Source organism: Tripterygium wilfordii, chromosome 22 (assembly GCF_013401445.1).
Source record: "Tripterygium wilfordii isolate XIE 37 chromosome 22, ASM1340144v1, whole genome shotgun sequence".
In the NCBI taxonomy this organism is placed as follows: Eukaryota; Viridiplantae; Streptophyta; class Magnoliopsida; order Celastrales; family Celastraceae; genus Tripterygium; species Tripterygium wilfordii.
Genome location: NC_052253.1, coordinates 1,868,286 through 1,888,773, shown reverse-complemented (window position 1 = coordinate 1,888,773; position 20,488 = coordinate 1,868,286). Strand labels below are relative to the sequence as shown.

The window sequence follows — 20,488 nt, the reverse complement described above, 5'->3', positions numbered from 1 at the left end:
CGAGCTACCTATAAGTCTACAACAAAATCATTCAAAGTTTTTGAATAATTCTCGACATCATTAGTTGGTGAATGAGTGTGATGTGCATGCAAAATAATAAATACATGTTGATATGTGAACAAACGCCGACCCTCTTAACTCCTAAGAAAAAAACTAGGTTTTGTATGTCTGGTTTTACTTGGATAGAACTATTAAATGTCAACAAATATTATTGACCTTTTTCATTAGGGTTCTTTTTGGAAGAAAAAAGAAAGAAAGAAAGCGACATATGAAGGAGACGTGCATGAGATATAGCTATCAAGACGTCCTATATGTATATATATATATAGAGAGAGAGAGAGATTTTGTTGGGTAGAAGATAAGAATGAGTGCATAATCTTCAAGTTTTCTTTTATTATTATTGTTTTTTTTGTTGCATGAATTTAATAATAAAAATCTATGTGTTAATGATTTAAGCTTAGAAGAAAAGTTTAGGGTAGCCCATATAATGATTAAAAACGGGCACCCACTAAGTTGTCTATTTATTTGGCTACCCGTTGCCCGTAGTGTGTTTTTGCTTCCAAAGAGAAAATGGTGAATATGTTCTATTAGACTAAAGTTAAATAGTAGCCAAGATGTAATATATATATATATATATGTATGTATGTATGTCGTATATTTGTATGGGGTAAAGTAGACGTCAACAATCCAATATGGGCAATGGGGAAGAAGTAAGGTAGTGACAAAGCATGATGTCAATATAATAATCAAAATTATAGTTTTTTTAAAAAAATAATAATATATATATGAGGTAGCTAGAGAAAAGGTACATCTAGTCCTACGATGTAGACCATGATAATGACTCACTCCAGTACTCCACCCATCAAACCATATATGTGTGTGTGTGTATATATCATTAGTGTAAGAGCAATCTTTTCTATTTCATGCACAAGTGTGTTCTTAATGTGTTGTTTTTCCCTTCTTTTTTATTTATAATTGTGTGACGTTGTGAAATTTGGATTTTCTTTTTCATGATAAGTAGAGATAATATGTAGAGGACAACAATTTGTACCTTTCTTGATGCTTCAACACATAAGAGATAATATATGGAATCCAAGAGATGTATTTACTTTGCTTCCAGATTCATCAACTACACATCATCTGATCTGATGGTGCTTCAATATGGTAGAATTTTTGTTCCCTTTCATTTCCATCGCTCTGTCCCTTGCTTTTTCTAGCAATTTTCTTCCTTCGAAAATTTAGTGGAGCTTGCTCTCTTCCCCATGTTCTGGTTGCAGACGTTTTCATTAAAATTAGCTGCTCCCACTTTCTTTTCTTTTTTTCCCCTTTTCTTTTGGATCATAAATCTCTCTCCCTTTCTGTGTGTGTTAGATGGCGTCTTGTCTATCAATCAAAGAGATGGAGACATCTGCTTCAAGTTTTGGTTTTGATCTTTCCAAGAATACCTTGAAGCTGATTAGGGTTTTGTATCTTGGAGATCTCGCTCTTCCTCTCTCTCATAGATTTGTCAATTTATGTCCAATTTGATGGGTTTGGAAATCTGTTGTTGATTGACAGGGTTTCATGGTGAGCAATCTAATATCCACAAGATCTCCGAATTCCCCCTTCTCCAAACCCAGATCATATCATTGTCATCATCATTATTCTATATTTCTTTTTGTTCAATGTCTATCCACACATTATTTTCTTCAAATTTTTGATGGGAAATGGAACAATATATATATATATATATATATATATATATATATATATGTATTAGTTTCAAACAAACGTATAAAAGATTCAAATTAGGGATTTAGATCTTATTTTATTTTCCTGTTACGAAAGTTAATTACTGCTTTAATAATTTACGTGATTGATTGTTATAACAAAATTCTGGTGAGTTAATTGCTTATTATGGGCATGCATAGGCATATTCTGTTGAATAGAGATGTATTTCTTTGAAAGCTTTGCTTGTATCAAATTAAGGTTTTGAAATATTACAAAATCCCCAAAGCTCTTTTACTTATTCTTCAAACCTTTTTTTATTAATGCTTATATTTTCTTTGATCAGTTAAATTCTTTTTGTAAAAGCTGCGTCCTTTATATATATATATATATATATATATATCCTGCTCCTTTCATTGTTTCCCCAACAAATTTTAATTTGTTCTTTCCTGTTTTGGAGATGATTCTGGATTATACTAATAACTATGGATGAAATTAACATTGTTCTATCAAAAAATAAAAAATAAATAAAATCAAACTACATGCATTGTGAAAATCAAATGCAGTGAAAGATTTGTAATTAATATAATAATTGATAGACATGTACTCTGATAGAAACATATACGTATATATACATACACACATACCCGATAATTATTGATCACTTTTACATGTAAAGAGAATAAATTGTGCTCTTATGGCCATTTTTTCATGCGATATGAAATTCTTTATGGTTGCATAAATCCTTACTTAATCATCACCATCACAGTCTTAATCTATTTGGTATTGGCTCATTTGAAATCATTTTCTTAAACAGAATATATTTTTTAAACTAGAACTATTGCATATAAAATTTATAAAAACACCTTTGAGGACTCTATAAACATTAATTTTGACATTTTGTTTCATATTCCAGGTCCTTTTCCTTCCATAGTTGAACTTCAAAATTTAATGCATAACCAATCAAGAAACACCAAACAAACTAGGGAAAGGGAATTAAAGGAGATTGATACGGTGGAAACAAGTAGTGAATTTCATATGCAAATAAATAATGAAACAAACTAGAGTGATTGCAAAAGTAGCAACTCTAGGAGGAAAAAAATTTTCATACAGCAAAACCATCGATTTTCTTGCAAAACAGGGATGAAGTAGGTCAGGTGATGGATGATGCGGGAGGAAATTTGGGATCTTTATTACACATGTATGTACTTGGTGGACTCTTATCATTTGGAAGGTGAACATTTTATCAATGAATTGTAACTATCTTCTGGATAATTATGTGATTAGAAGAAGTAAGGACTAGCATATATATCCAGCTGGAAATTTTACTGAAACCTCAAGCCTGTTCTTTCTTGGGAGAAAAAGGAGAAAATTTTGTCACTATTATAGTATTATTTCTTTCTTAAAATTATTACTGTTTTAATTTCCATCAGGTCTTTTACTGCGAAATGTGAAGTATACATCATACATGCTATATACACATGAATTAGTCTCCTGTGTGACTGCAGGAGCTAAGCAGCCGGCAGGAATATCTGAACCTGAAAGCACGCTATGAAGCCCTACAGAGAAACCAAAGGTAATTCACAGTTCCATTGATTTCCATGCAATTTTTTATACACCAAGCTTGTTGATATCATCAAGAATAAACGAACTTTAAACTTAAAGACTTGACTACAAAAATTTTCTTCTGGTGCAGAATGGAAACTGTTGTGAAGTGGTGTTTTAGAGTGTTGGAATATGTACTGGAAGATTGAGCGAGCACTGCTGTTCTAGTAAGTGGCGCCACCTCCAGAACTATGCAGCTTCTTAGAGTATCGATGCAGGAATTGTGGATAACTGTTTTTCCTGATGCTACCGAAAATTTGTGGGCATGTTCTCTTTGTTAAGTAAAGAATGGTAAATTGTTGAAGGATTTGAATACAAATATTTAGTCCTGAGAGAGAGATGTTGAGCGTTATAGCTTCAACCATTTCAGGGGAAGCTGGTTCAGTGAGAACTGAGAAGGAAGGTTTGATGGTGCCTGTTGTCCCTAGGACTTGATTTTTTGAGTCAAAAGCATCCTTGTTTCATTCTAAATACAAACTTAAGAAATCATTGCTGAAATCTTGTGTCTTACAAATTCTGTGATTGTATCAGAAAACAAGAGCAAATTTACAAGAAAACAAGACTTGAACCACAAAAAACCCAGAAGAGAGACACAAAAAAAAGAAGCCAAATCCAATACAAAACAGGCAGGGCTCTGTGTGTTTCAATAGAGAATTGGGAGTATACAAAACAGGCAGGGCTCTTCCTCTCTTTGCCTCTCTCCCTCTCTAAAAAAAAACCTCTCAACTCCCATCTTCAAAACCATTAGGGAGGAGAGATCAGTCTCTTCTGATCAAGGAAGTATTTCAAGCTCTGATGATAAGTTTTTATTATAAAGTGTCTCCTTGAAAGTAGTTATGCCCCTTCTTGATTGCTGTGACAATAGCAATAAGTTTTTTTCTCATAAGTTAACAAAGCCGTATTCCTAGGACCTAGAGATTGACTAAAAATGCAATTGGCCTTCCTTGTTGTGGCAGTACAACTCCAATTCCCATACCTGATGCATCACATTCTATCACAAAAGGAAGTGATGTGATCCTCAAAAGCTTGAGTAGCAGCCGAAACACAAAACTATGTATTAAAGATTTGAACATACAGGAGGACCTTTGGTAATAAATAATGTGACTCGACACATTTCGGTTTTAAAAAACTCTCAAATAACAAATAACAATATCAAATATATATATTAAATCAAGCAATCCAATATGAACTCATTCGTTCTCATCTCAAATAAAATCTCCAACAATTACAAGTACTTAAAACTCCATGCCATAAAACTAAATAGTCAACATAAATCAAACATACTATAAAACAATACGGAAATTAATTTAATTAATACTAGTCAATTCTTCCAAGCTCTCTCCAACCAGCTAACTCGTGTTTCAACTCTCCATCACCATCTGCATTAGTATAAAAATAAAAAAAAAAGGTTTTACTGATACTTTCACATAAGAAGATGCTGAATGAAAAACTAATTCCTAGCAACGGGTAACATTTGAGACACTCAAAGAAATTTGAAGAATACAAAAAAAAAATAATCTCGATCAAAACTTCCAGAATAATAAAACACGTAACTCCCAACATTTCCAATTCATATCATAATCAAGGACTTAATGCAAATGCCATTTACACAACACAACACGTAAAGCATGCACACTTGAAAGCACAGAAGAAGCTACATTTACCTGGCCAAGAAAATGATACTTCCAGGAGATGGAGGCTTTTCATAGAGTTGTGAGAAAAGAGGATCAGCTTTAGCAAAGTCATCGAGTTCAGTGACGGACAATACTTGCAAGTCTTCAAGAACACAGAGTGTCTTAATCAAGTCCATATTCTCCTCTACGACTCCTCTCTCCCATGATGGAGTCGCCATAGGAAATGTTTGTTTGTCTTTACAAAACTTTTGAAACCTTCGCAACAATTTTTGCCTTTCTTGATGTTTCAGCTCCTTGACATATATCAGGCATGACGATATTGACCTCTTTTGATTTCTAGTTATATTCTTGTGTTTAAAAATCCTCATTATTACCTTGCACAAGTACTTACTGGCTTCATAGATATTTAAATCAGGAAGAGATCCAGTTGGCCAAGGCGCATCAATCACACAGCCATCCTTCTTCAGAACCTCTCTCCAAACATAGTCAGCATAGTGGGGGCAAAATCGCTCGGCAAGGATGGTCTGCACATTCATATAATGCAACAGTAGATCACGGTTCATGCCCCCAGCAGTACCACCGCATGCAAATCCGTACAAATCCCTGCAGTCCTGAAGAAAACGGAAGCAAGGCTTGGTCGGATCTCCGCGACTGATAATTCTGTTGATCATATTGTCAAATGCCCTGTCTGCAAAACAAGACAAGGAACCCGTTCGCATTGAAGGCTGATCTTCAGCCAGAAACTCTTCCATCCATTCAATCTCTTTAATGAGACGCGTAACTATAGACGATAGAGTTACTCTTACATTCGGAACAAGAACACGATCAGCAGAGATATTGGCTTTTGCAATAGTATATAGGGTGGCATCAGCAGAATATACCCGAATAGCTTCGCCGGGAGAAGGATAGGGTTTGGACCCAGTCTTAAACGGCCAGGATCGCATGGTGCTAATCTCTGTTAAAGTATTCATGTATGCAGTGTGAGAACTTTTCTCTTCCCACCAACTTCGCACCTTTGATTCAATATGCAGGAGACGGTGTCTTCTAGCAATGGTTATCGCCCGCTTGGCTGCCATCACAGCCCTTTCACTCAACACAACAATTAATACCAACAAACTAGTCAAAATTTAAATATGAAGTGAATTATAAAGACTGAACCTTAAAACCCAGAGACAAGTAAAGATTTTTCAGACAAAAAAACTGAACCCTCAACCTCAATCTCGCAAATACACATAGAATCAAGTATGACTAATTGATTGAATCCTTCCAAATCAAACCCCCAAGATTAAATTCAAAATTATATGATATCTAAGATAAATTATAAATAAAAAAAAAAATTAAACGGAAATTCAAGTTCAGATCACATCTAGATACTTACATTGGAGAGGAAACAATTAATGGAGATGAAGCTGAACAAGTCGCAGGCTTTGTTTCAAGGAATCAAATCCGAGGAGAAGACTGAACCTTATATCTCTCGCAAAGCCCTGTTTGAGTTATATAGGGTTAATTGATTGAATCCTTACAAATCAAATCCCTCGCAAAATCTCACTGATTTTGTCGAATCGTTGAAAGAAAAACCAAAAACGTAACAAATTGAAAAGGAAATAGTCTTGCAATATTTTAGGCTGAGAAGTCAAACATTCAAAAAAGCGATTATTTTCATTAATATAGCAATTGCTAGGTGAAGTAGGACATACTATACAATTAATACTATCTATAAAGGAAAATCAACGATTATAAGGCAAGCAGTTTCCCACTCTTTATTTCTCTCGACTCTGCTGGCTTCTTTTGTTAACTGCAGGTTAATTTTGGGACTTTAACGGATTAAATTTTTAATGGAATGATGTTTTATAATATCTTAGAAATCTAGTATGTCCCACTATAATGTTTGTATAAACCTCAGTTTCTAATGCTGCTTATATTGTGCAACTCCAGGTACGGCTTATGCAAAACCTACTCAACAACTTCTGTATTAATAGATTGGATTATTGTCTTTTATTCACTTATTTATACTTCAGTCCCCACTTAGTTGTCTTTTTGAAGTTTCTGTGGGAGGACCTTTGAGGCAATATGGATATTTAAGAAGTAATGGTGCAAGCAACATGGTTGGGCTTTCGTATAGACTATTATGATCTTATCTCATGTGAAGCTTGGGCCCATCAAGAATACAAGGATGCCTCAATGGATCACATTCATCAAGACAACTAGCATGGATTTGCTTGGTGTTGACGTGAGAGATTAATAGCATGATTTCAGCAACTAAATAAAGGCATGACCAAGGCAGTTTACTTGATTTTAGCTCTTTAATGAGTAGAGTGATTAGTGGCTAGAGATTAGCAACGGTTACAATCACGTACAACTTAGAAACCTATTTAAAGTAGTTTTGCTTTTATTTTCAAGCATCTTATCTTGTATTATGAAAAAACACATTGAAAATCGAATGAAAGAGTGATTCTTGAGTTCATATTCGGGGAGTGATTCTACTATTGTTCTATTTTCGTTCTTGTCAAATAAATCTTTTGTGATTCTGGGTTTATTTGCATCAACCTTTGATGAGTTCATGATTCACATTGTAGAGATATGGCTGGATGAGAACAACCCATGAGTGAATGGGCCCGAAAATCTTGAAGGTAAATGAAACTAAATCCATGGTGAATGATATGCTTCCTTTCTAAATTTGACGTATTGTTGAATGTGTCCATGTTTTGACATTTCTTTTGATGAATGATATGCTTTGAAAAAACTATTAGGCTTATGTTCCGTGTTGAAGAGATCATGTGCATGCAACATTATATGCCATTTAAACTACGCTCTTATTCGCTTGATAAAATTGTAATCCCATCTTTAGTAATAGTATTCATTCATTTGAATTTGATAACCAGTGTAGTTAATTAAATATAAGGCTATGAGCATGCGGATAGTAGAACGGAATGTTGTTAGATAAATGGAAGATAGAAGGCAACTATGACAACGTTCATAGTCAATATGCAATACCTTTAGGTAACTTAAATCTTCTTATATTTTCTTAAACCTTTTCAAAATAGGGAATTTACATTCTAAATCTTACATTTGTATATCATCTCATCCTACACATATTTCACCCATCATATATCAATTTGAGTTTCTTTGGAGTCAGTGTTTTTGGCATGTTGTCTTTTGACAGCCAATATCTTATCCTGCAACGTGACACAAATATAGAACCTATAAAATGTGTATTTAGTAGTAGAGATATCATTAGTTTAATGATCTCTATTAATGAATCTCATTTTTCTTTATGCTTTTTAATGATGTTCCTCAATGTAGGTCCTTGATGGCTATATGGACTTCCAGAGAATGAGATTTTGATTGATCATGCAAATATAATTCATTAATATTTTATTAATGAACCTCATTTTTCTTTATGTTTGGTAATGATGTTTCTCAATGTAGCTCCTTGGTGCATGGACTTTCAAAGTATGAGATTTTGATTGCTTATGTAAATATAATTTTAAAACTCTTTGTAAACGGATCTTTATGAATGATTCGGGAAATTAATATAAACAATGTGAATAAGTTGATTTCTAAATAAATTTAATTGTAGTAAATTTTCCACCACTTCAGATACGATAAGCATGGGAAGTTCAATTCGACACAATGGGTTATCAATTTGTCTACAAACAAATGAAATGAAACTTCTAATCAACAACCATTTCAAAGTTTCACAAATATACATATACATATGCAAAATTAAAGATAAATATCGAAATAGCTTCATCTTATATGTATATGGGGAGAAAAGTAATGCGCGTGGGTTCACCACTAGTCTATAAAGGAAAATCAACCATCAAGAGAGGTTGAGGAGGTTAACAAAAGAGGATTCTTCTTCTCTCTGTGTTCTTCTCAATCTTTCTTCCATTCTTGCTAGGTCAGGTCCTCGGAGAAAGAAGGAATCTCCAGATATGAAATCAGGATTCAACAAACTCGCGACAGCGCCTCAAAGAAGGAATCTCAGGATTCCCCCCAGAACCACCACCAGCTGCTCCGGCTGGATTGAAGAGTCTGAGAATGAGAAGCAGCAGACGAAAAACATCATATCGGATCTGCGAAGGAAGAAAAAGAAAGAGAAGAATGAGGAAGTGGAGGAGGAAGAAGAAGAGGAGGGGCTTGAAAGATTGATCAGCAATGACTCCGGGCCCCTTGTCGACAAAATATGCAAGACTGTTAGGGAAGAGATTGAGAGAAGGAAAGGGGAGGAGAATGCAGAGACAGAGACAGAGACAAGTGGTGGTGGTGGTGGTGGTGGAGGAGTGGAGTTTGACAAAAAACTTCTCAAAGAGTTTATGGAATCAGCTGAGAGGGAGGGAGGAAGATAAACAGCTGTAGTGGAGGTTAGAGGAGGTGGAGGTTAGAGGGAGGGCTGAAGGGGGAGAAAGAGAGTCGTGCAGTGTGTTGAAGCTTCCTTTCTTCTTTTAAATTTGCTTCTTTTGAGTGTTTTATCTTTGTTCATATGGTTTATCTTAATTAAATATCAACATGTAGGGAATGTATCCACGTAGTGGAGTTGTTATTGTGAATACAAGTTTCCAATCTCCTCTTCCAAAAGTATTGTCAGTGTATTGTCTGTTTCCGATCGCCTCTTCCAAAAGTATTGCCAGTGTAATGTCTTATCAAGTCATTGGGATGAAAAGACAAACAGTGAAGAGAAGAAAGCAAAGTTTATCTTTGTTTTGATGGTTTATCTTAATTAAATGTCAACATGTGGGGAATGTATCCAAGTACGGTAGTGGAGTTGTTTTTGTGAATACAAGTTTCCGATCGCCTCTTCCAAAAGTATTGCCAGTGTAATGTCTTATCAAGTCATTGGGATGTAAAGACAAACAGTGAAAAGAGAAGAAAGCAAAGATGAAAAGAAAAGAAAAAAAACGTTTAACCCACACGTTCACTTCACCTCTTCCAAGACTCTCTGTGTCTAACTCGGCCACCGACGCCATTAACGACAATACAAGTTTTCACACCACGTGAACCCCCTGTAAAAAATACACGAAATGCGAAAAGGGTAGCCCAAGATCAGATGAAGGATGTGACAGCATCAAATGGGGGACAGATGGAGGTGGTCCTGCTGCAACTAGAGCTAGACTGCTAGTTCTTGTGGAGGTTGTATATTGTATGTGTGACATGGTGGGTCCATATCAAACATATATATATATATATATATGTATGACATGGACTGTGTGTATTAGTCTATATGTGAGTAAATGACTGGTTGGTTGAACTCTTTTTATTAGTCTATGTGAGTAAAGAGGGTGTTGTTTCTTTCTCCAGACTTTTCTCTAGTCTCTTTATCTAAACCCCGAATTTATGAAATTTTATCCTTGTGTCATTTGGAAACTGCAGTGTCTTAAAATAAATCATTGTTTGTTTTCATTGGGATTTTGGTGTGTATATCTCGTACAAACAGTCAAACACATGGGAAAATGATTTTTTTTTTAAAAAAATTTGTTGAAGAGTAAAGAGGGGTGTTTTTGTGATAATAGTTGAAAATCGAGGGTACATCTAGAAAAGCCAAAAGAGCTCCAGAATTTATTTTTTTTTGGGGTGGTTGGGGGGGCGTTGAGACATTAATGGGGAATTATCACGAAAGTGAAAGGCATCATTTGGTGCATCAAAACACAAATTTAAAATATTTTCTAAAACTCATAAATATGTAACATTTAGTATGACTATGACGAATTCAATGAATGATGAAATTGGACGTTTTATAGGTTTAAAAAAATTTCACAAATAACGTGGTTTTCATTAATTTCTACAAGATGCATGTTAACGTGGTCTTCCTAACCTCCTGATATAAATAATTTTTTAAGAATTCTCAATGACAACTATCAATGATTTTGGATCTAATATCAACGGTTTACATAATGATTTTGTATCTAACATCAATGACAAATATCAATGGTTTACCTACAGATAAAAGTTAGAAAGTCATGCATAGAATATATATAATTATGGAGTTCCGGCCCTGGACTTTGTCGAAATCCGGGGCCTCATCCCTTAGTGGCTCCGGCCCTGGACTTTGTCGAGTTCGAGAAGGATTAGGAGGGAGAACGAAGGGAAAGAAGGGTGAATTGGAGGAAGCGCTACCCAATTAGTGGGGAGTAGAAAAGGTCTTCGGCGACAGTGGCAAATGCCATAGCCAGAGGCAGTGGAAGAGTAATGGTCGATTATTGATTACAGAAATTCTAAGTGCAAAATTTGTCTGATTCCTTTTTACTTCATCTTCCACTGAATGCGTTTAGGATTTTATGATTTTTTTTTTCCCACTTGTTTTTCCTTTGCTCAAGAGTTGAGACATCATTTGTATGGATGTGTAAGTTAGTAGGGGTTCCCTCTACTTATTTTGCTTGCATGGCCATGCAGTTGAGTGAAATACCAATAAAACTCATGCAGTTATACCTTCAATGGAAAGTCTTAGTGGGGATGTTTCTGTCCTTTCAAACAATAAATGTTGAAGGGGCCTTTCATCTTTTTACAGTCATGAATGTTGGCAGCGAAAGCAGAAGAGTGACGAAGCCAAGGGACCAATGATCACGATTTATTTGGATTGAAATGGTGTGTAACTGTAATATTCACGTGAGGCTTGGACCGGTCAACTGTCTGTGAACGCACATGTTGGAGCGACAAGTCACGTGCCATCCAGCGTGAACGTGTGGCACAGACACAGACACAGACACAACTGCTCAGGTATATACATAACACCTCCCACGGAAGCCAAGCTATTTTTTCTTGAAGGATCATAGCTGCTCAGGTATATACATAACACCTCACAAATTGCGACTCTTTCACTGAAGTCAACCATTTACATTTTCTCTTTATTTGACGTTCCTCTTCCATTGTAGAAGCTATATATTGGATTTCCTTGCCTTTGCCCCAGAGCTAAGCCAACTTTTATGTCCTCAACCTCAAGTGACAGACTCATGTGGAGGTTTGGAATTTGAAGAAGAAAAAAACCCAATTTATCATGAAAACAAGAAACAAAAACAACCACATCAGCCGTTTAATAAGCAGTTGCATTAAAATCTCTAATAAATCTGTATATTGGACCCAATTTTGTTTCTAATAGAATATATATAGGTTTAGTTACAAGAGCCCCACAAAATCACCCAAAACATTTCCTCTAGAGAATAATTGTGATAAATAAAGATGTAATATTTTATTGTTTCAAACTATTTTTAGTGATTATTTTCATGCTATATAAATAACCTAAAAATTTTTTCACTGCCCTCGGATCCCGTTATTTTTTAATGCCCCAATGAATTCAAATCCTGGATCCACTGCACATTGAACATATACAAAGGTTACATAATACAAACTGGGCGAGCGTTATATAAAACAAACCAGGAACAAAAAAGAAAAACTTTGCTTGATTGTTGCGCAGCATGAACAAGTTACAACGTGTAACCAAAATTCATTCAAGTTCTTCATTAATATATAGCAATGATTTCCTAAATCCAAATATTATATAAATGACAGCGTCAAATCTGTAGTAATATTTCCCTTGGGTCAATAATACTTAAAAGTAGTAATTAAGCTAGAATTTGTGGCTTTATAATCACAGTAAATATTAGAGGGTATGCTTAATGGGCCAGTTGGACCTAGCAGGTTGTCAGGCCCATGGTCATGTTGTTTGGACACTCACAAAAGCTAACATACTGAGTGGAACAATATCAAGAAAAAACTAACCCCACTTGGAAGCCTAAAGATCATGCAAGCAATAATTTAAAAATCAGTTCTCTGATCACTTTGATGATTGTCAGACAATGATTTATGTGGTACCATTCCTACCTATCTCGGGCACCTTCTCCAAGTTCTCACAACAAATTGGTCCAACTTGAGCATTCTTCATGCTCGAATCTAGTCTGCTTAGGATTTGATTTGCCAATTGTTTATTGCTGTCTGCTTGGATCCAGTTTCAGTAACAATCCAAGACTTGGAAGGACCAGAGCTTATGGGTTTTGTGAGATATGATGGAAGAGGAGGGAACTTTAAATGATGTCGATGTGCTCTCTCTGTAGTATGTAATGAAGGGGCATGGTTGGATTACTCTCTCCACATATATATTGCTCTCTGCTTCTTGCAGAACATATCATATGTTATGCTCCTCACTCCAGATTAGCTTATGAAAACGAAAGTGAATGAAATTCTCTCGCATGAACAAAATGAGAATGCTAAGAGCAAGGGTAAAGGTTATATTTACAATTTGCAGCTCTTTGAACTGATGAAAGACGACCTTCCGGCAAAGCTTACCATTGCCAAAACAAGAACCAAAATTACCTCTAAATCAACCTGCAGCACCTGTACACATTGAGCAATATATTAAGACATGAGAAAATGAGACTGAACAAGTCAAGGATATTGGTGTTAGAGGTGGTGAGGCAATTTCTTCAGCCATATCTGCAGTCTGCAAGACTTCAACTGACTTGGGCTACTGCATTGTTGTCTCCAGAAGACTGCTTGACGGAATGGAAAAACTGCGAGTCATGGCCTGAGAAGGGGTTGGCAGTTGAGATGCTGCATTTGATGCCACAAATTTACTTGTCTGGGGAAGAACTTGTCTTCCGGACATCAAGGAAGCTGAATGACCAACCAATCCTATTGGCCTTGAAGACTTTGAAGTTGGAATGATAGGCTGCCTAGCGTGAATTCCCCACTATAGGAAAATGAACGCCTGTATCTTCTGTTCAGATTGTCCTGCAGATTCGACAGAAGTAAAGCATAAAATTGCTTGCCATGCTTCATCAAAAAAGGTCAAATATTTTTTAATTTAAAGTTTAGGGAGGAGAAAAGCAGCAACTATGCAGACTAAAGCAGCATTAAGAAAAAAAAAAAGTTTTGCATTTGCCAGCACATAGGAATACAAATGTTTTCTTCTTCCCGTTAGATTTGCTAAAAAAAATTTTCGAAAAAAAAAAAAAACAAAAAAATTAGACCTTTTTGGCAAAACATAGAACTATTCAATAAACCAGTCCATCCCAGCAAGATAACTTTGGATGATTTCTGAAAAATACTAGCAATACAAGTCAGAAATGTCGCTAAATGATTATTTTCTCATTGATTAATATATGTTTGATTTTCCACACAAAACAGTTTGTCGTTGGATCAAGTACACAAGGACCGTGAACAAATATAGGCATGCACATATTTAAAAAAGTCATCTAAATATATTAAGTACAGTCTTTATTTTTCCATTAATCAGTGAAATAAAATTTATCAGACACCATTGAAGTTTTCTACTCACATCCATAATCGTCAGTCTCTTCCAAAGGCTCCCCAAAGTAGAACCTACCCTGCACGCATTGAAAAAACCAAAAGACTTTCCGTGTGAGATACTAAGCTCAATTACAATATCAACAGTAGATATGTGAGACAGAAAGAAGTTCAATGAATAACAACTGCTGGTTGTATGCCTAAATAAAATTCCCATAGTCGATATTACCGACCGAATATGATATCTAATAGTACCATTAGATGCAAATTAGATCAATTTGAGTTTTTAAATCTCATTACATTGTTTCTAAATCGTGTGTACATATAACCAAGATAACCAAAACAAAAAAAAGAAAGAAAAGGATGTCATCAACTATAAAGATCGAAGTAAAGCCTCATGTCCATAAAAGTTAAAATAAATAATGCATGTTCAGCAATATAATATACAACCTCAAAACTGAGTGGCATGATTTCGTACTCACATAAACGGGACGCTCGTTGATTTCATAAATACCACATCCATGCATTCTGCCATGCTTTCACTGGCCAGCATATCAGATCCGACCCTTTTCCCTGATATAGAAAAAAAATTCCTCAATGATTCTGTAAAAAGATACCTTCAAGACTAAAGCACATTACATGCGTGCTTACAGGCTACAAAGTGTGAATTGTCAAGCTTAACACATCTATCATTGATAACTGTACTGTATGAGTCAAAGTTACTATCTGAGCTATCAACCATTGGATGATTGACTGCTACTTAGTTCCCCATCCTACCTCACAATACCTACACACCTTGGTTTCTCAACAGTAATGTCAATGAAACTCAGAAATAATGATACTGATGGATAATAATTATTAACTGGAACGAGTGATGAATTGACGACAAAACCGTTCTGTGGATATGTATGGGTCTGTGGAGGGAGAGGATATTGATACTCACGTTTTCCTCCCAAATTCTTTGATCCATGCATCTCTCTCATAAAATGGGATCTCATAAGTTCCCTCCTGCAAGTTGAACAGTATCTTCAATATCCATTTCCAGCCATTCTTTGTCTTCAGGGTGTAAGAAATCTCTTGAAAATATGTGCCCATCGGCACGCATTTTTTTCTCTGGCCTATCATAATGGGAATAAGAAACTCAGTAGCTAATTTTATACCAAAAATAACATAGATTCCAGCAGTCAAAAATTGGTAATATGGAATAAAGATTGCTTATGTTGTAAGAATATACCCTCAATAAGCAATAACCAAGTTTGATTCGTTTTAGTTAACAACTTATATACAAATATTTCTGCATTTACAGGCACGTGATGCGACATACATAAGTTTTATGAAATATAAATTCATGGATACGTTTAAGGTACAAACTGCTATACAGCTTTGACACTTTTATGTGTACAAAAACAGAGCCCTGTTGAGAGAAAGGTGGGTAGAGCAACAGAAAAGATATGGCAACCCTGACTCGCAGGCCATGTCAACAAATTGGGGGAAGAAAAGGCAGTGGTAATTTCTGGGAAGAGAATGGTGTTGAAAAAACTTTCCAGTTTCCACCATTTCTCCTTAGCCGAATTTATTGTTCCATCACTCTTACCTCAAGCATAGATATACATTAAGGGTGAGACTAATCAGTGACATATGTGTTTGAGATGCTGTCACTCTTTAGTACCATATTCTCCCTCACAATCCCACCCCATACTGCATATTAATGTAGCATAAGGGGCACATGTAAATTGAAATGTGTTTGTGTAGATCATAACAACTTAAGTCTTCTCTAACATTTGGACACACCAAGTCCAAGTCTTTGGCAATGTTCTTTTGAATTAGAGTTCAAATACCAGAAAGCTATGGAAGCCTAAGACAATCCGATAATGTGGATAACATACAAACTAGATCAGACCCATTTCGCTAACATAGAATCCCTTCCCATGAACCAAGTTTGGTGCCCTCATACGTTAAATAAGGAAATGAAACACAAGAACGCTTAACCAATTGCCTCAAAATAATCAATAACCAATCTGAATATCAATAACAAGAAAAGGGCACGTACGAGCTTCCATCTGGAAAAATGTAGCTGACCCATTTGAAAAACTCCTCAATCCTATCCAGCTCTTCAATGAATGCTTTGGGATTAGATATATCGTAATGGTTGTCAGGTATGACAGGATAAGGCTTCCTGTAGGGTATATAGAATGGCGCAATGGGAGAGTCCCTGCCTTCGCGAATCTCCTCATTGACCACCTCCCAGTCCTCCTCATCTGCCCAAACAGGATCCCACTCCCCCGGCGGCCGGCCCTGCCGGATATTGGAGAGAAGCGGGTCAGCTTCTTGTTGTTCCTGTTGTTGGGCTTCGGTAGTGTAATCATACTCGGAGTAAGAGGCGTAGTCAGAATCAGAATTGGAGAAGAAGACGAAGAGGACCATTTCAGGTCTTCTTCATCTTCATCTACTTCGTTTTGGTCTTCTTGTTCTAGATTTGTGTCTTCTTGTTGTTGCGAGTCAGCTGACTGACCAGCCATTGTGTGAATAAGATCGACAAATGAAGATAAGGTGTAGAGATAAGGAGGGCAAGAGACGAGTCCAAGACTGCCAGAGCGATGATTAGTTAATTACAAAGGCAATTTAAGTAAATATTGAGCAAGGGCCTTTGTGGGCTTTTGTCTTAGTGGGCTTTAGGTCTCTTCTCAACAAGTTTGGGATTTAATCCATCGTCGGTAATGGTTTATAGAATTCGTTCATCTTTTGGTTGATAGAAAAGGTAAATGCATAATCTATAACAAGACTTAATTAGTAAAGAAGAGTAGTACTAGTATAGCAATAGAACAAAAGGTAAATGCATAATCTATAACAAGACTTAATTAGTACAGAAGAGTAGTACTAGTATAGTAATAGAACAAGGGGGAGAAGTGGCCAAAATCCAACTGTATTGCCAATCCATATCACATTCTCCTCCTCATCTCATCAGCCAAGGCATTACACCTAACCATGTCTCCCATCTTCCTATAGCCAGCCATCATAGTGGTGTAGGTAACCACATCTGGCATCAGACCTCTTTTTTTCATGCCAGCAAAAAGAAACCAGGCCTTTTCCATTTCATTTGTCCTGCAGAACAATTTGATAAGCACTGTATACGTGACAATATCAAGGCTGATTCCTAGTCCCAACATACCTTTGCACGCTTTCCAAGCCTCCCTTGGGAGCGACTGTTTTACCAACCCATTGATCATGGTATTAAAACAGTTTATGTGGAGTGAACCAAACTTGACCATAAAAGAAATTAATGCCAATGCCTTTTCAGACATTTTCTCATCACATAACCTCTTGATGATAGCATGATACGTACGTGAATTGGGGAGAATACCTTGATCTTGCATTTCATAGATAAGCTTCAATGCCTGCTCTAAGTCCCCTTCCTTACAGATCCTATCAACAATGACATTCCAAACAAAAACACCAGGCAAGAGACCAACTGTCTTCATCACATTGAACAACTCTTTGGCTTTCCCTAAGAGTCCAACCTCACAGCACCCGCGAATCACACTCCCAAAAGTAAAGGAATCGGGAACATAACCATAATGAATCATCTCCTCCAGAAGTTTGCTGGCAGAGTCCATATCACCTATCATACAGAATTCATTGACCAAGGTATTGTATGAAATCATGTCATGTTTGTACCCAGAAGCACTTAGGCCACGGAACAATTTCAGTGAAAAATCATGAAGTCCAGCTTTGCAGAGGCCAGTGAGGAGTGAGCTGTAGTTTACAATGTTCAGTTTTACACCAGACACAAGCATCTTGCGCACTAAATGGAAGCTGTTTTCGACATCCCCTTGCTTGCAAAACCCATCCAATAAAATACCGAAGCTATGGTGATCTGGTGATATTCCATTGTTCTCCATTCCTTCAAAAACCTCTAATGCTTCACACAGGCGACCTTGTTGGCAAAACGCAGAGATAACAGGATTGTAGCAATAACTATTCAAGGGATGCTTTCTACATTCCATTTCCCTAACAATACCCAAAGCAATGTCAAGAAAACCACCTCTACAAAGTCCATTTATGTATGTGCTGTACGTTGTAACACTAGGGCTTTCCCCGCTCTTTTTCATATCCTCCAGAATATCAGTGGCTTGGCTGATGTCTACATTCTGTCCTCTACAATAAAGATTCATCATTATACTGTAAGTATAGACATTAGGCGAGGGGCCATGAGTCTTTAAATCTTCAAACAACATCCGGGCAGAGTCTGCCTTACTTTTTCCTATCAAACACTTGAGCAAGAAATTGCATGAACGAATACTGGGTGTAAGCCCAAGTTTCTTAGTTTGATAAAAAACATGGAGCCCACTCTCAAACAAGGAATTGGCTGCAAAAACCTTCATCAGAACATCAAAGACAGCAATTGATATTTCTGGATGCGGTGGCTTTCCACCCAGTAAAAAAGGAAACAACTCAAACATATCAAGATCGAATGCCTGATAATAGGAAACAACATTGAAAAGCAACGAATATACTTCCCTTTCCATTCCCACCGATGCAAACACGTGAACAAAAACCCTAAATGTATCAATAGAATAAGGAAACCCATGTACCTTCACAGCATTACGAAAACTCATTTTACTTATAACCTGCCCATCCAAAGACTTAACCACCCTCGCAGCCAATGGAAACACATCCTGTTCTTCCGACGACAAAACTGGAGTGGCTGAGTAGCTCGCAGCAAATGGAAACGCCTCCTGTTCTTCGGACGAAAAAACCGGAGTAGCTGAATGGCAAGGCCTGGAAGAAATCTTCTCCAGAAAAAGAGGTCGGTTCTTAAACAAACCGGATTCGAGCAAGCATTTTGTTTCTGAACAAAGACCCTTAAATATCTGCATCTTGAAAGAAGAGAACATTTGGTTCTACTCAGGCGGCAAGATAAAGTTTCCTTTCTTTGTTTGCTAAATGCCTTTTCTATTCCGCCGACAGAGGCTAGGGCAAAGCAAATGCCTACTTTACCAAAGGGAACGAACTTTGTCGACCAATGAACTTTAGGCTTCCAGGTTGGGTTTAGTTCTTCCACTCAAGTCTGTTAACCTGCTCGGTCCAATTGGCCCACTGAGCCTCGTTATTTGTCTGAAATCCTCGGGTTAAGTTGTATGAAAATGGTCTTTCAATTATCTATAATTATATATATGGCTTGTGTGTGTATATACGTACCTTCACAACCTAAATTAAAAATGAAACATATATACATACCTCTTTATGCATTCAAACATTTGTAGGTAAATTAAATGAAAAAACCTAGAAGATTATAAAATGGTGACAAGACAAAGATCTAAGGTTAGGGTTTGTTTTTAAGATTAATGTACACGTGAGTGTGTTATTAATGTCAATGATGAATCTTTTCTTCCTTAATGAGTTGCATGACCACCAAGAATTGGGGAGTAAAGCTTATTATGATTCTAAAGGATGTCTTCAAGTTAAGGAAATGTCATGTCATTGTGTGCGAGATTGCGTATGATGAGTGAGAGAGAAACAAACGATTTTGTTTTTTTTTTTTTTTTTTGTCAATCTCATTAAGGAGGATAAATTAATTAAAAATGATATATACCTTAAATATAGTAGTAGCTAATTAAGGCATATATATGTGCACAAGCTATAGAATCTATATGTATATATGCAACCTTCATCGTCATCAAATACCGTAATATTTTCACTGACCATTACTCCAAATTATAGCATATTTTCTTCTATCATTAGCCTTTATCAAAACATATATAGCTAGCTCATGTGTTTGTCGAGTAAATCTTGAGCACTTTAGTTCGAGTCCCTCATCCCGTTTATTTTTTTAAAGACGAACCTTTATTATTATTTCTTTAGTGATTTTTCATGCATCCTAGGCATTCTTTCATGATAGTGTTATTTTATAAGTTCTTGATAGGTTTATTAATAATGAAACCCTAGTTGTGATATTAATTTCTAATGGACAAATATTCCTGTTTTTTTTTATCTTTAAAATAAAATATAAAGGAAAAAACTGTAATATTGTACACACAAGAGATAGCAGATAATTATATATTTGTGTTTTTATTGATCATTGTTTATGAGCTTTTAGTACGCACTTTCAATAGGTGAAACAATAATTAATTAATTCATTAATTAATTACCTAATGAAGAAAAATCCTTAACTAGGAATCTATCACGGGACATGCAACCGAATATGATAATGTAGTAAATCCAAAAAAAGATGCATGCCATGCTAGGTTTAATTCATTATCTTTTGACTGATCATTATATATATATATATATAAAATTAATCT

The 20,488-nt window shown here is 36.0% G+C and overlaps 2 protein-coding genes across 4 annotated transcripts; both read right to left on the bottom strand.

The window, feature by feature from the left end:
• Positions 1–4,625: 4,625 nt before the first annotated feature.
• Positions 4,626–16,557, bottom strand: LOC119990539 (leucine--tRNA ligase, cytoplasmic-like). 3 transcript variants are annotated; one of them, XM_038836507.1, is made up of 7 exons: positions 16,237–16,557; positions 15,130–15,304; positions 14,669–14,759; positions 14,218–14,266; positions 13,177–13,670; positions 4,977–6,035; positions 4,626–4,691 (listed from the first exon to the last, which is right to left on the bottom strand). In XM_038836507.1, the coding sequence occupies exons 5-7, from the start codon at positions 13,227–13,229 to the stop codon at positions 4,685–4,687; spliced, it is 1,119 nt and encodes a 372-aa protein (XP_038692435.1). In that variant the 5' UTR covers positions 13,230–13,670; positions 14,218–14,266; positions 14,669–14,759; positions 15,130–15,304; positions 16,237–16,557; the 3' UTR covers positions 4,626–4,684. The 3 variants fall into 3 exon arrangements, with proteins under 3 accessions (XP_038692435.1, XP_038692438.1, XP_038692437.1); XM_038836510.1 differs by lacking the exons at positions 13,177–13,670; positions 14,218–14,266; positions 14,669–14,759; positions 15,130–15,304; positions 16,237–16,557 and adding an exon at positions 6,325–6,554; XM_038836509.1 differs by lacking the exons at positions 13,177–13,670; positions 14,218–14,266; positions 14,669–14,759; positions 15,130–15,304; positions 16,237–16,557 and adding an exon at positions 6,325–6,554 and having other exon boundaries at positions 4,977–6,029.
• On the bottom strand, positions 16,193–19,081 carry LOC119991010 (pentatricopeptide repeat-containing protein At1g62670, mitochondrial-like). Its single transcript, XM_038837179.1, has 2 exons — positions 17,130–19,081; positions 16,193–16,772 (listed from the first exon to the last, which is right to left on the bottom strand). The coding sequence occupies exons 1-2, from the start codon at positions 19,079–19,081 to the stop codon at positions 16,193–16,195; spliced, it is 2,532 nt and encodes an 843-aa protein (XP_038693107.1).
• Positions 19,082–20,488: the final 1,407 nt, after the last annotated feature.

Coding starts and splice junctions, on each gene's coding strand:
- LOC119991010 (XM_038837179.1), bottom strand. CDS start 19,081: ATGTTCTCTTCTTTCAAGATGCAGATATTTAAGGGTCTTTGTTCAGAA. Junction 16,773..17,129: donor GATGAGATGAGGAGGAGAAT/GTGATATGGATT, acceptor TCGCTCTGGCAG/TCTTGGACTCGTCTCTTGCC.
- LOC119990539 (XM_038836507.1), bottom strand. CDS start 13,229: ATGGTAAGCTTTGCCGGAAGGTCGTCTTTCATCAGTTCAAAGAGCTGC. Junction 6,036..13,176: donor AGTTCAAAGAGCTGCAAATT/GTAAATATAACC, acceptor TGTTGTGTTGAG/TGAAAGGGCTGTGATGGCAG.